Below are 14,499 nucleotides of genomic sequence, written 5' to 3'. Positions count from 1 at the left end.
ATGTCCTATTATCACTGTCAAGCTGCTTTGAAACAGTCTTTGAACAGTTGTAACAGTTACTGTTAAAAGCGCTGTATAAATGAAGGTGGATTGACTTGGCTTGACTTTACCGTGGATCCCGTTACATATTCATGAAGTCTAATTTTGCATGTATATTGTTTTGTTTTTACGGATAGAGACAGAATATCAACCAAAAAATCCAGAAAAAACACATATATAGGTCATAAATTGATTTGCATTTCAGTGAGTGAAATAAGTATTTGAACATAATTTAGTACTTGGTGGAGAAACGCTTGTATAACGCAGAGTGAGGCGCTGAGGGGAAAGGGCATCATCCAATGTGTCCTAAACATGAGCAATGCTTATTTAGGGCTTTAAAATAACTGGTAATATATAACACGTATAGTTTAAAGCGGCTTGTCCCGTGAGATGCTCTGACAGATGCTTGCGCTGTTTACTGCGTTTGAGATGTAGTGCTTTCCTTTCACAGGAATATTCTCCATCTGTAAATGTTAGAAGCTCATGCAAATATTTACATTTTGCTGTCAGGAGTGAATCTCGGCTAAACTTCACAGATTTCCGTGAAATGCGCGAAAAACAGACGGAGCGCAATAGAATAGGAGCGCAATAATTCGGACTAAAATATACATATTGCTAAAATATTTGTTGTTGGACAATAAATGTTCCATGTGTAGATTTTTAAGTGTATTTTTTTATGATAGCAGTAACTCTAAGGTGACTATTGTAATGGGGTAATCAAATGTAGGTTAATTAGGCTTTGCTTTTGATTATATTATTTATTTGTATTTTTAGTGTCGTGAATTTAAAGATAAAATAATTACTTTAGTTTTTAGATTGTAATGTTACAATGTTAGAATGTAATGATTTTAACCCTTTTTTGCACATAATATAGCAGGGCCTACATGGTTACATTTACTATATTTGCCTTCAATATGAACATTGTTTGTAGGACAACATTGGGCTGGATGTGAAAAAAAAAAGATTTTTTAGTAGAAAACCGTAGAGAATACTGAGATATATAGGCTACCAGTCCCTCCAGTTTTTCGCGATTCCACAGTCGCTGAATAAAGGGCGAAATCAACAAAATGTAGCATTTTATTGTCTTCATAATTCGTCATTTCACCGCAAAAAAAGTGAAAAGCAACCTAATATATACCGGCTCCTATCTGTGTCCTAAACAACAACAACAACAACAGGGGGGAAACAAACAGCACTTAAACTTAAAGCACTGTTTGTATCTGTATCTTTATGTTGAATTTATTTGTCCTGTTGTCACTTGTTTATAAGTTCCGTTTTTTTTTTTTTTTAATTGATTACTTAATTACTTTAGAACTTTTTATTTATATTAGGCAATTTCTTATTGCTGTGGTTTACGATTTTGGTCATATTTCCCAGTGATCATGTTACTAAAGCTAGATGCACCACTGGACTAGCTTTTTTTAGTAAGATACCAACATAAACAAGATTCGTGCATTTTGTTTGTACTATTGTCATGTATAACTGTTGTGCATATAACATAATACGTTAAATGTGGCATCCTAAATTTTCGCATATATCTGGAAATTACCACCACAAAATCAGTCATTTTGATCGCAAAAAAATTCGCTAAATATCAGGGCTGATAAACCGTATGCCACCATTTAACCCAAAAAAATCCAGAGATATGATTTTTTGTGCATATCGCCAGCCCTATTCAGTAACGAGCGAGTTTGTTGACATGTTTACAGCAAGCGACCTTGTTTTCACATAGAAGCTAACTTCTATTTCAATGCTTCTGAGGTATGCACATAGAGTGCTATTATGAACTTGCAATGCATGAGCCAAGCATTCGGGTCTTCATTTACGCACTGCGCTCTGACCTAAGAGATAAAACATCTGTTTCTCTCGTCCCCTCTCTGACTCCAGCTGACATAACAGAACCGGCATTCCTCCATCCGCTCATCCGAGCCGTCACTCGCATACTCTCTCCTGCGCAACTATGCACTCGATTGCTCCCTATCTTTAGTCTCGTGATCCGTGTAAACAGGTGGAGGTGCACGCAGACGTGTTTACTACGCTCATAACGGGAATCTGGACACACACCGAGAACAAAAGAGAGCGCCGCTGTGGGTCAAAGGCAGTCATGCAGAGGAGAAGCTCAGGAATGCTCATTTTCCTTCAAATAGCTCCCATTCCCAGGGGCCCGAGCAGAGCTAAATAAAGTGTGAGGAAACGAGACTGGATGAATGCATGGAATGAAGGTTTATCACTGAGCGCAAGTTCTGTTTAGTTTAGTTCACTCAGACTCAACTCTGTTTCCTGTCAGCATTTATGATCTGAACACACACACACTGCCGTTCAAAAGTTTGGGATCGGTACGATTTTTAATGTGAAAATAAGCTCTTAAGCTCACCAAGGATGCATTTATTTGATTTAAAAAAAAAAAAAAAAAAAATTATATTGTGAAATATTATTACAATTTTGATTTGAACATATTTTAAAATGTTATTTATTCCTGTGATGGTAAAGCTGAATTTTCAGCTTTTAAAGAACAGCATTTATTTGTAACATAATCTTTTGTAACATTATAAATGTCTTTACTGACACTTTTGATCAATTGAATGCATCCCTGCTGAACAAAAGTATTAATTTCGTTCATTTCTTTTGTTTAATTTTGCAAAAGCTTTCTATTTCAGATACAGTAAATAATGTTCTTATGAACTTTCTATTCATCAAAGAATCTTGGCAAAAAATTGTTTTCAACATGGCTAATCATCAGAAATGTTTCTTGAGCATCAAATCAACAAAACTCCGCTTTGATCACAGGAATAAATTACATTAAGATATATTCAAATAGTAAACAGTTATTTAAAATTGTAATAATATTTAACAATATTACAGTTTTTTTGTATTGTATTTTCTATCAAATAAATGATGGTGAGCAAAAATCGTACTATTGATCGGCAGTGTATATATGCCTGAACCACGAGCTGCAAACACCAATCGCTCACACACCACGGACAAACTGAGGTGAAGCCTGACATCAAGCACTGGCAGACCTATTGTTCCTCAAGACTAATATGACATCCACTCCAACACATACTATAACTGTCCCAGCTGCTTAGAACTGATAAGTTACAAACAAAAAAGGGGGGATCATATTTGCATAATACCCTGGGAAAGATATAATATATTTCAAGAAATCAAACAAAGAGTAATGGAAAAAATAGTCAAAAGATCATAAACTCTTTTCAAACATATATTGGTGCACAGACAATATTTACATAGGCACATGCCAATCAATCACCAGCTAAACAAACTGTCCCAAATAACAATGATGATCCGTAGATGACCATAAGTGAATACTGGAGAATGAGTTAATGATAGGAAAGCAGGACGTCAAAAGTCAATTTCCTCGGGATGAGACCAAACTGGTCTGTAGGTTTAAGTGGTCACATAGATGTCCTTCCTTGGCTAATGGCATTTCTGCCTCCAAAGGGAATCAATGATATAGGCCCTCTGGCCAGTAATCCAGTAGGAACATAATAGCACAAAAATCCTCTACAAGAAAAAGAAATACAACAAATCACATCCTCATCCATAAACAAACACTCTATTTAACAGGTCTCCAACTACATCAAATATATCCAAAAAACAAAACATGATATAACCTTACTTACGTTTGGGCAGCAAACAAACAGTTTCCCAAAACAGGATTTTTCAAAGACAGTGGTCAATAGCATGTGGCAAATCACACTGGGTATAATTCTCCTTCTGCTACTTCCCCTTTTAAATCTAAACATGGAGTGCTAATAATGACCCCTAGTGGCTTGGATGAACATAGCCCCCAAATAAGCCAAAAGATAGCCTGCCTTGTAACAGGCTATGACTGTTACATATTCCCCCCCTCAATTAGAAAGATTATCAACAGTTCCATAGAAAGGCTTCAAATTTTGTACATGAAACGTATCAACATGATTGGGATCATCCAAAAATGACACAGAACAATTAACAGGACCCAGACATTTCTCAATCCTAGCAGGACCTTTCCACTTCTCAGCAAGTTTAGCCATAAATCCATCACTAGCCCGTGACAAAGGATGAGTGCGAACCCAAACCAAATCCCCAACCTGGTAATGTACAGGTCTTCTCCGGCGGTCGTAATACCTTCTCTGTTTTGCCTGAGCTCGCTCCACGTTCATTTGCACAGTTTTTATCAGGTCTTTCTGTCTTTCTAACACTGGGTACGCAGGACTGTCCGGATCTGGAGGTCTTTGAATGGCTCTTTCTAGAGGTCCTTTCAATTTCCTGCCTAGTGCGACTTCAGCTGGAGTGAATCCCGTGCTTTCCTGCCAAGCTGTGTTTATGGCAAAACGGAATTCCGCCAACCATCTGTCCCAATGCCTGTGGTGATCTTGAACATAGGATGAGATCATGGTCTTGAGAGTACGGTTGACCCTTTCAGTGAGATTAGTTTGTGGATGTGCTGTGGTAGTCAACTTCTGGACGACACTCCATTGTTTGCAAACTAGCCTGAGGAGTTGGGAAGTGAACTGGGTCCCTCGATCGGATACCAAATACATTGGAGTCCCCCACCTGGTGAAGATTTCTTCTACCAAGATCCGAGCGATTTGAGGTGTTTTGGCCACACGCAGAGGGAACAACTCTACCCATTTCGAACAGTAGTCTACTACAACAAGGAGATGCTCATTCCGTTTAGAACTCCTAGGAAACGGTCCCATGAGGTCGATCCCTAACATATGTCCAGGTTCCACCACCGGAGTCGACTGCATATAACCGGCTAACTTGGAAATGGAGGGCTTGTATTGTTGACAAACCTGACATTCTTTACAATACTTCCAGACGTCTGAGCGTAGTGTAGGCCAATAACAGATATCTACTAACCTCAGTAGAGTCTTAAGTCTTCCAAGATGGCCACTTAACGGGTTGTCGTGCGCATATTTGAGGAAGTCTTTTCGTAGGCAAGCCGGAATGACTAGCTGTAACTTGGGTCCTTTCTGTCCATCTGGCATACTACGGAAAAGAAAACCATTCTTTAACAGGTAATGTATACGTAATGGATTGGGATCTGTGAGTGACCTGGCTTTGTTAATGAGTTCTTGCATTTCTGGATCATCATTTTGGGATTTGGCAATGTCAGACCATTCTATCGGAAAACTGGAAAAAGCGGTAGATGAGTCCTGTGATTTGACATGGGCTACTAGAGGAAGTGAATAGACATCCAAGTGACTACGTGAGAGAGTATCAGGTACGATGTTGCATTGACCTTTTCGATATTTGACACTGAAGTCAAATTCTTGTAGTCGGATGGCCCATCGGGTCAATCTGGAAGACGGCTTTGGGTGGTTGAACACCCACGTGAGGGCCACATGATCAGTGATTATTTCAAAAGGTCTGCCTTCAAGATAGGGCCTCCATTTCTCAACGGCCCATATGACGGCACAACACTCCTTCTCTGAAACTGAATAGGACTTCTCAGCTCCTTGTAGCAGGCGAGAAGCGTAGGCTATTACATGTTCTGCTCCTTCCAACTCTTGCGTGAGGACAGCTCCTAAACCCACGTTGCTAGCATCAGTCTGCACTTTGAAAGGCTTTGTCAAATCCGGGGCAATCAAGATAGGTGCATTGGTCAGATCTTGTTTGATCAATTCAAAAGATTTCTGACATTCCTCAGTCCAAGACCATGTTGCTCCTTTTCTTTTTAAAGCATGCAGTGGTGCAGCCTTCTCGGAAAACCTATTAATAAATCTTTGGTACCATCCTGCAAGACCAAGGAACCGTTGTACCTCCTTCAAGCATTGAGGGACGGGAAATTTAGTAACAGCTTCCACCTTTTCAGGGTCTGTTTGTATTCCGTCACTAGATACCACATGTCCTAAGAAAATCAAAGACTTTTGCATGAGGTTGCACTTCTGGAGATTGAGAGTGAGCCCTGCTTTGTAGAGACAATGAAATATTGCTTTCAGGTGTTTCAAATGCTCTTCTTCCGTCTTGGAGTACACCACAATATCATCGATGTACACGAAACAACTCTTCCCCCTAAAATCCTTCAGCACTAACTCCATCAATCGTTGAAATGAAGCAGCAGCATTTTTGAGTCCAAAAGGTAAACGGAGAAATTCAAATAAGCCTGATGATGTGACAAAAGCAGTCTTGGAGATGCTTTCAGGTTCCATTTCCACCTGCCAATACCCACTTTTTAGATCCAGGGTACTGAAGATTCCTGCTCCATGGAGTGACTCAAGAATGTCCTGTATTTGTGGCATAGGATACGCATCTAGGAAAGTCTTTGAGTTCAATCCTCGAAAGTCAACACAGAATCTTTGTCCTCCTCCTTTCTTGGGTACAAGGACAATTGGAGCAGCCCAGGGAGACGTTGAGGGCCGAATAATTTTCTTATCAAGCATCCCCTTTATCTCTTGATCGATGAAAAGCTGTTTTTCAGGAGATACTCTATAGGCTTTTCGGCGGATGGGTACTTCATTAGTGGTTATGATACGATGTTTTACTATATTGGTGTGCCCTATTTCATTGGTGCACACTGTGGGCCAGTCTTTCATAAGCTGCTCAAGTCGTAACTTCAATCCTGAAGATGTGTCTGCATTGTTAACTAGTTGATGGATAAGTGAGCGGGTTTCAGATGACTCTTCTGGTATGGGTAAGGCTAGATAGAATGACAACAAAGCATTGGGAGAATGGGCAGGGGTGAATGAAAATATTTCTTCTCGGCATCCATTTGTGGCAGGCAGTGTATATTGGACTTTATGAAAATCCAGACAAATTCCAGATGACATAAGAAAATCCATTCCTAAGATTATAGGCACAGTGAGATCAACATCCCTCATTATATACAAGGACAGTGCAAACTTCCTCTGCTGTAACTCACCATCACATCTCCACATGCCCAAGGCACTTAGAACTTGTCCATTGGCCTGTTGGAAAGTCTGTCCACAACTAGAATCCAACTGTTCTCTGTGCTTCAATTGATTCCAACAAGATTCTTGCATTAGAGTCAGTGAACTCCCTGTGTCGATCATGGCCTGGAAATATCTTCCACGGATCACCATCGGTAGGGCCACCATCTTCAAGTTGATCTGAGCAGGGGTGTGAACAGGTTGAATAACACGTGTGTTTGAGGGATTTGACTTTGTGTGAATGTCTCTTTCGGTTTGGGTTTTCCGTTTCTGTATATCTGCGTTGGCCTGACTCCAATATTTCTTGGCTTCTTCCAGATCTCTTTCAATCTGAGTTCCAATCCTCACCAACTCACCTACTTCCTTGACAGTTCCTCTCAGGAGACTGGCGAGGCGAGGGTTGCAATTTCTTAAAATGGACTGGACTATCTCTTTCTCTGTCATCTCCTTTTTCCACCGTAAACACAGGGCTCTGTAATGATAGGCAAAATCACGTATAGACTCTTTGGGACCTTGTTTCCTTTCCAACAACCGTTTAGCAGCTTCTGTTTCATAGTCGTCATTTAAGAAAGCTTGAAGAAAAGTTTGCTTAAATTGGTGCCACGTGAAGATGAATCGTCGTTCTGCTAGCCACCAATCCTTAGCTGTTCCCTTTAAAACTGAGGTGAGAGAAGCTAAAATCTCATATTCAGTAAGAGGTCTAAGAGCAAGATAATCTTCACAATGTTCAATAAATGAAATGGGGTCATTTTCTTCATCAGAGCCGAACTGTGGGAATTCAATTCTAACAGGAGGACGATATTGAGAACCATGACCACTATCTGGGTTGGCAGGTATAGGAGTCTGAATCTGAGCACTGAAAGGTCTGCGGTGTGGTAAGGTAGGAGTAAACACTGGAGGCACAATAGGAGTAGATCTAAAGGGAGCTTGAGATTTTAATTTGGCATCAATTTGCTTATCTCTCCTCTTCAAACAATCCACTACTGACTTGCCCAAATCCTGAATACTCAACTCAAGAATGTTTTGGACTCTCTCACACTCTCGTTCTATTTTATAGTTTAATCTCTCCTCAAAAAAACGGAACTGATCATTAAACTCTGCATTTAGGCTGCATAAACTCACTTTTTGTACACAGTTGTGAAGGTCTTCTTCCAGAGTTGCAATACGACGGGTTATCTCATCCATTGACTGAGCCGAGAATTGAGGATCCAGTACGTCAGGAGGTGGTGGTGGAGGAAGTGGAACGTCCAGCGGAGCCTCAGAGTCATTATCCTCTTCGGAGTTGATGTACAGTTCACTAAAAGTAGTAATGAGCTCTCTTACAGGATGTGGATCTCTTCGTGTAACAAAAGGTCCAGCGGTAAAATCTGGATTGGGTTCACCCTCATCCTCAATAACATCTGAAGAGACTGACATTTTACAGTATAATTTCCAAAACAAAATGTACAAAATATTCTTGAAATTCTTAACTTGCAAAGAGTCCCTGTTCGGGCGCCATTCTATAACTGTCCCAGCTGCTTAGAACTGATAAGTTACAAACAAAAAAGGGGGGATCATATTTGCATAATACCCTGGGAAAGATATAATATATTTCAAGAAATCAAACAAAGAGTAATGGAAAAAATAGTCAAAAGATCATAAACTCTTTTCAAACATATATTGGTGCACAGACAATATTTACATAGGCACATGCCAATCAATCACCAGCTAAACAAACTGTCCCAAATAACAATGATGATCCGTAGATGACCATAAGTGAATACTGGAGAATGAGTTAATGATAGGAAAGCAGGACGTCAAAAGTCAATTTCCTCGGGATGAGACCAAACTGGTCTGTAGGTTTAAGTGGTCACATAGATGTCCTTCCTTGGCTAATGGCATTTCTGCCTCCAAAGGGAATCAATGATATAGGCCCTCTGGCCAGTAATCCAGTAGGAACATAATAGCACAAAAATCCTCTACAAGAAAAAGAAATACAACAAATCACATCCTCATCCATAAACAAACACTCTATTTAACAGGTCTCCAACTACATCAAATATATCCAAAAAACAAAACATGATATAACCTTACTTACGTTTGGGCAGCAAACAAACAGTTTCCCAAAACAGGATTTTTCAAAGACAGTGGTCAATAGCATGTGGCAAATCACACTGGGTATAATTCTCCTTCTGCTACTTCCCCTTTTAAATCTAAACATGGAGTGCTAATAATGACCCCTAGTGGCTTGGATGAACATAGCCCCCAAATAAGCCAAAAGATAGCCTGCCTTGTAACAGGCTATGACTGTTACAATACATAGGGGGGAATTCAGGTTGATTGGGACACTTTTTCAATGGCAAAACCGGTCCCAGTCAGCCTGAATTCATTCTACATTTACACACTAGCAAAAAACATGGACAAATAAATTAGGGCAAAACCATGAGAGTGAAAATATCCAAGTTTTGATATTGATTCACTTTAACAGACTGTTTGAATCAAATTTAAAATCGCCCTGTAGTCAATAATTTTATCGCTTAAAACTCACCTTTTAGCACCAAAATTACATATTTAAACGTTTTTTCCTCGAAAAAAACCTTCATGCCTTAAAATAGCTTGAATGTAACTCGACACCCTCGCCTCATTTAGTATGCTCGGTTCTATGAATATGCAAATGAGCCCCGCCTCCACTCACTCACTCAGCTCAGAGATCCACTGGTTGACGATCACACGTTGATCTGATTGGTTACAAGGTCGTTTGTGACGTCAGAAACACCAGCGATTTCAAACCGTGTTTTTGAGACTGTCTTTGGTTCACTGCAGTTTTACTCAGCAATGCTGTCGACTTATGAATTTACACATGGTTTCCCTTAAAGCGTATTAAAACACCACATAGACATAAACAAGCTGGATTTTCACCACAGGGGGACTTTAACAAATCAGAGTAAATTCAGAGAGTAAATCATCTCTGATTTATGATGAGAGATAATGTACAAGATGAAGGCAATGCAAGTGTAGAGTCGTATAGCAGTCAAATCAAAGATGATTCAGACACCAGATATCATTTTTGATTTTTGTTTTACTAGTGTGTGCAGGACACTATAGTTAATTTATGTAAGTGAGGAGAGCAAAATACAGTAAACTGTGACATATTACACCCAATAACTCTTCATACAGAGACTACCAGTGACATTTATACAAATTTGGGACCAAAAGTAATTCAGATCATGTTTTCTTCAGTGTGTTTTCTGTAATTGCTAATGCTCTTTTTACACACAGACTGAACAACATGAAGCATTGCTTGGTCACTGGTTGAGCTAAACTGGTATTATCTAATTGTGTAGTTAAATTTAACAGCTGACAGATATTCAACATAATTCATGTGTGAGAGTCTAACAGAAGGACGGACAAAACCAGTCAAATATCCACTGATCTGAGAACTCTGAGTTCTTGTCATATTTATCACCATTTTCTAAACTATAGTGAATAAACTGAGATAATGTGAGAAACGTTGAAGGTGTCTGAATAAACGTTGGTTTGACTGTACATACACTCAGGATATAACCTGACGAGGGCGTGTGTGTGTGTGTGTGTGTGTGTGTGTGTGTGTGTGTGTGTGTGTGTGTGTGAGATACTCACTGCACGCGCTACAGGTGAAGCAGCCGTCGTGATACAGGCTTCCCATCGCCTGACACGCCTGACCGGCTCCATACACAGCCTGGCTGCACTTCACACAACTGCCTGCGAAAGAGCAACAACACACACTTTCAGTTTCATTCTATATTCCATGTCATCAATGTATGAAATTATAGTTTAGCTGCAATAATTACATTTATTTATTTTTCACTAGTAAACTATTTGACAGGTCAGTAACTGGCTTTGCAACTAGGTCCGTTCACTTCATTTTTACATTTGTATAATTCCAAATTTATTTGGCTTTTCCATTCGTTACTATAGTCAAGTCAAGTCATCTTCATTTATATAGCGCTTTTAACAATGGAGATTGCTTCAAAGCAGCTTTACAGAGATAAACATACAATTTACGGTAACAGAGATTGTTTTGGCTTTATAGCGATTTTTGAATAATGTTATTTCCGGCTAAAGTTAGTTTTGATTGATTCACTTCCAGCAAAATGATCATTTGTTATTACATTAGGGGCCACTAAGACGACGGCGTTCTCTCTAAACAGACTTTAAACGCAAACCTGTGACCTGATGGTGTTCACATGCGCATTAAGAATTGATTCTATAGTTATATTCGTTTGAAGATTAGTAGTAATAGTGCAATATTGCATCATTATGCACTGTCAAGTCAAGTCACCTTTATTTGTAAAGCGCTTTTTACAATACAGAGATAACAGGAAAATAATGCCACAAAGTTTGTTTAGTGTTACAGTCCAGCTTAAGTAAGTTCAGTGATGGTTCATTTTTGTTGTAAAAAAGTTATTAATTTAGTTCATTTATATACATAGCTGATCTGGAGAAAACTGTGATGTCATCGTCCAGCTCAGTTCAGTTCTTATATAATGGTGTCAATGCAGATCAATAATATTGTTGAATATTAAACTAAATGTCCCCAACTAAGCAAGCCTCCGTGAATAATGCACTAAAAAGAAATACCAAACAAGAACTGTGTAACAGTATACTTCACATTATGTTCACATTAGACACACACACACACACACACATCAGATGGTAAAGTGAGAGCTAATTAGTAAACAACCAGACCCTTATGACCTTCAGAGAACATTACATTAAGATGAGCTTAAGATAGCTGTTCAGCTCAAGTGAAATCACAAGGCTGGCCGTCGGGAAGGTGAGCCGAGGCCCGAGAACACAAGCGGGTCTTTGTCCGTGTCTGTGTGTTCAGGCTGGTGTACGTGGCATGTGCTGGGAGAGCATTTGAGCAAGCATGAGCTGAGATAACAGCGTTACACAGACAGAGGTCTCCTCTAAGAGCTAGGGAGGGCCAGCACTGGAAACACACAAAAGAGCCTCTGTTTCATCTGGTGTTCAGCAAACATCATGCTCACAAGATCTGCCCACTCAGCGAAACCCGGTCCGAGCGCAACAAGCTCTGCACAGACACATCGGCTTTACAAAAAGGCTTTTCATTGAAAGAAGCAATTGAAGTAATCCATTTAAACCGAGTCTGGATTCAGTACAACATTAGCTGACATACGTACGTCAATGCCGTAAATATGCTGATTTGTGGGTAATGTGTTGACGCATCGTAATGTTCATCCAAAGTGTGGCAATTCGTTAATTATTTCCTATATGTCATGTTGTTTGTGCAATATGAAACTAAATGACAATTGTGTAGATCAAGTCAATGTGAGCAACATTTAAAAAAGTGCATTTCGGATTACAATTGGCACTATGTCCTGAAGTAAATCATATTCAAAATGTAATATATTGGCCAACAGATTCTCATGAGCACCAGTGGCATTTGTTTACAGCACTACATCTACAAATACAAGACTAAATCTGTTTTTGTTATTCACCAGCCCACATGTGCTTATTAATACATTAATGTAAGTATAGCCAGGCTCCTAAATTTACACGTGCCAAATGCCACATGCAAATAAAAATAAGCTTTGGCAAGCCGGTAAAACAGAGTTTCTTGCCAGTTGTCCCGTACACTAACAGACACATAACAAGGATAAATAATAAACCGAAGGAACAGACACACACTGATAAACACATAATACACTGAACTGGCTCATGCGGTCGGTCACATGATTGTCAGCTCAGCTGTAAACAAAATGTGTGTTATTGCTAGCACAATAAATAAATTCATGTTTAATTTCATACGAGGATAATTTCCTGTTTATTATTTGATTTGATTAAAACAGGGAAAATTTACACACTATGGTTTAAATAATTATTATGAATTGTGCAAGCCCTAACTTATATAAATGTATATTATAATTTAAATATTGCAATAATTTCACAACTTTAGGTGAATTTGTTCTCGTTTCCCTTTTCATTCTTAACAGCTCCCGCTCACTGTAGTGGAGTGGTGACATATTATTATTCTTGTAAACAGTTTCCAGCATTTTAGTCATAATTGTGTCCATATTTAAAATGCGCACACATTGCTGCGAAATGCAACAATTACCGTAAGCTTGGCAGTGGTCAAAAAAATATTTACAAAACTTTTGGATTGATCCCTTCTTGTAGAATTAGACATGTGGATTCAGGCAATTAAATGACCACATAACCTTTGGTGTTTGTAATAAAAAAAAAAAGGTAATTCGGCTGGGATTTTTTACATTAGCGGTGGGAGAAAAACAGGCATTCTCAATTTGGACGGCAATAAAATGTATCAGCCACTTTAAATTAGAGCTGCACAAATTTTGATAAATTGAGAATCAGGTTTTATTTTTCAAATAGAGATCACGATTTTCAACAGACAACTAAACACAATAACATGTAATTTACTAGAGTTTCTGATATTGTTGCAGTCTATTTAAAATGTTTAATTAAATTGAACAAATTTGAATGAATGATTCACTGACTCACTCATAAATACTTCACTAGTTTCATTACTGGATGAATCAGCATTTTTAAACGAATCTTGAATGAATGATTCAATGACTCACTCATAAATACTTCACTAGTTTCATTACTGGATGAATCAGCATTTTTGAATGAATCTCTTGAGAGAATGATTCAATGACTCACTCATAAATACTTCACTTGTTTCATTACTGGATGAATCAGCATTTTTAAACAAATCTTGAATGAATGATTCAATGACTCACTTATAAATACTTCACTTGTTTCATTACTGGATGAATCAGCATTTTTAAACAAATATTGAATGAATGATTCAATGACTCACTCATAAATACTTGTTTAATTACTGGATGAATCAGCATTTTTAAACAAATCTTGAATGAATGATTCACTGACTCACTCATAAATACTTCACTAGTTTCATTACTGGATGAATCAGCATTTTTAAACGAATCTTGAATGAATGATTCACTGACTCACTCATAAATACTTGTTTAATTACTGAATGAATCAGCATTTTAAGACAAATCTTGAATGAATGATTCAATGACTCACTCATAAATACTTCACTTGTTTCATTACTGGACGAATCAGCATTTTTAAACAAATATTGAATGAATGATTCAATGACTCACTCATAAATACTTCACTAGTTTAATTACTGGATGAATCAGCATTTTTAAACGAATCTTGAATGAATGATTCAATGACTCACTCATAAATACTTCACTTGTTTCATTACTGGATGAATCAGCATTTTTAAACAAATCTTGAATTAATGATTCAATGACTCACTCAAAAATACTTCACTTGTTTCATTACTGGATGAATCAGCATTTTTAAACAAATATTGAATGAATGATTCAATGACTCACTCATAAATACTTCACTTGCTTCATTACTGGATGAATCAAAAATTTTAAACAAATCTTGAATTAATAAATACTTCACTAGTTTAATTACTGGATGAATCAGCATTTTTAAACAAATATTGAATGAATGATTCAATGACTCACTCATAAATACTTCACTTGTTTCATTACTGGATTTCTCAGCATTTTTA

General features: G+C 38.1%; 1 protein-coding gene across 1 annotated transcript in view; it reads right to left on the bottom strand.

Moving 5' to 3' along the window:
- Window positions 1-14,499, bottom strand: part of limd1a (LIM domains containing 1a) — a 56,062-nt gene that overhangs the window by 32,703 nt on the left and 8,860 nt on the right. The window contains exon 2 of the mRNA XM_056263119.1: window positions 10,554-10,655. Coding sequence (XP_056119094.1) covers window positions 10,554-10,655 — 102 coding nt within the window. The remainder of the gene's footprint in view (window positions 1-10,553; window positions 10,656-14,499) is intronic.

The sequence above is a fragment of the Rhinichthys klamathensis genome, unplaced genomic scaffold, assembly GCF_029890125.1.
Source record: "Rhinichthys klamathensis goyatoka isolate OS25496 unplaced genomic scaffold, OSU_Roscu_1.1 h1tg000198l_1, whole genome shotgun sequence".
Classification (NCBI taxonomy): Eukaryota; Metazoa; Chordata; class Actinopteri; order Cypriniformes; family Leuciscidae; genus Rhinichthys; species Rhinichthys klamathensis.
This window is presented reverse-complemented; position numbering and strand designations above follow the sequence as displayed.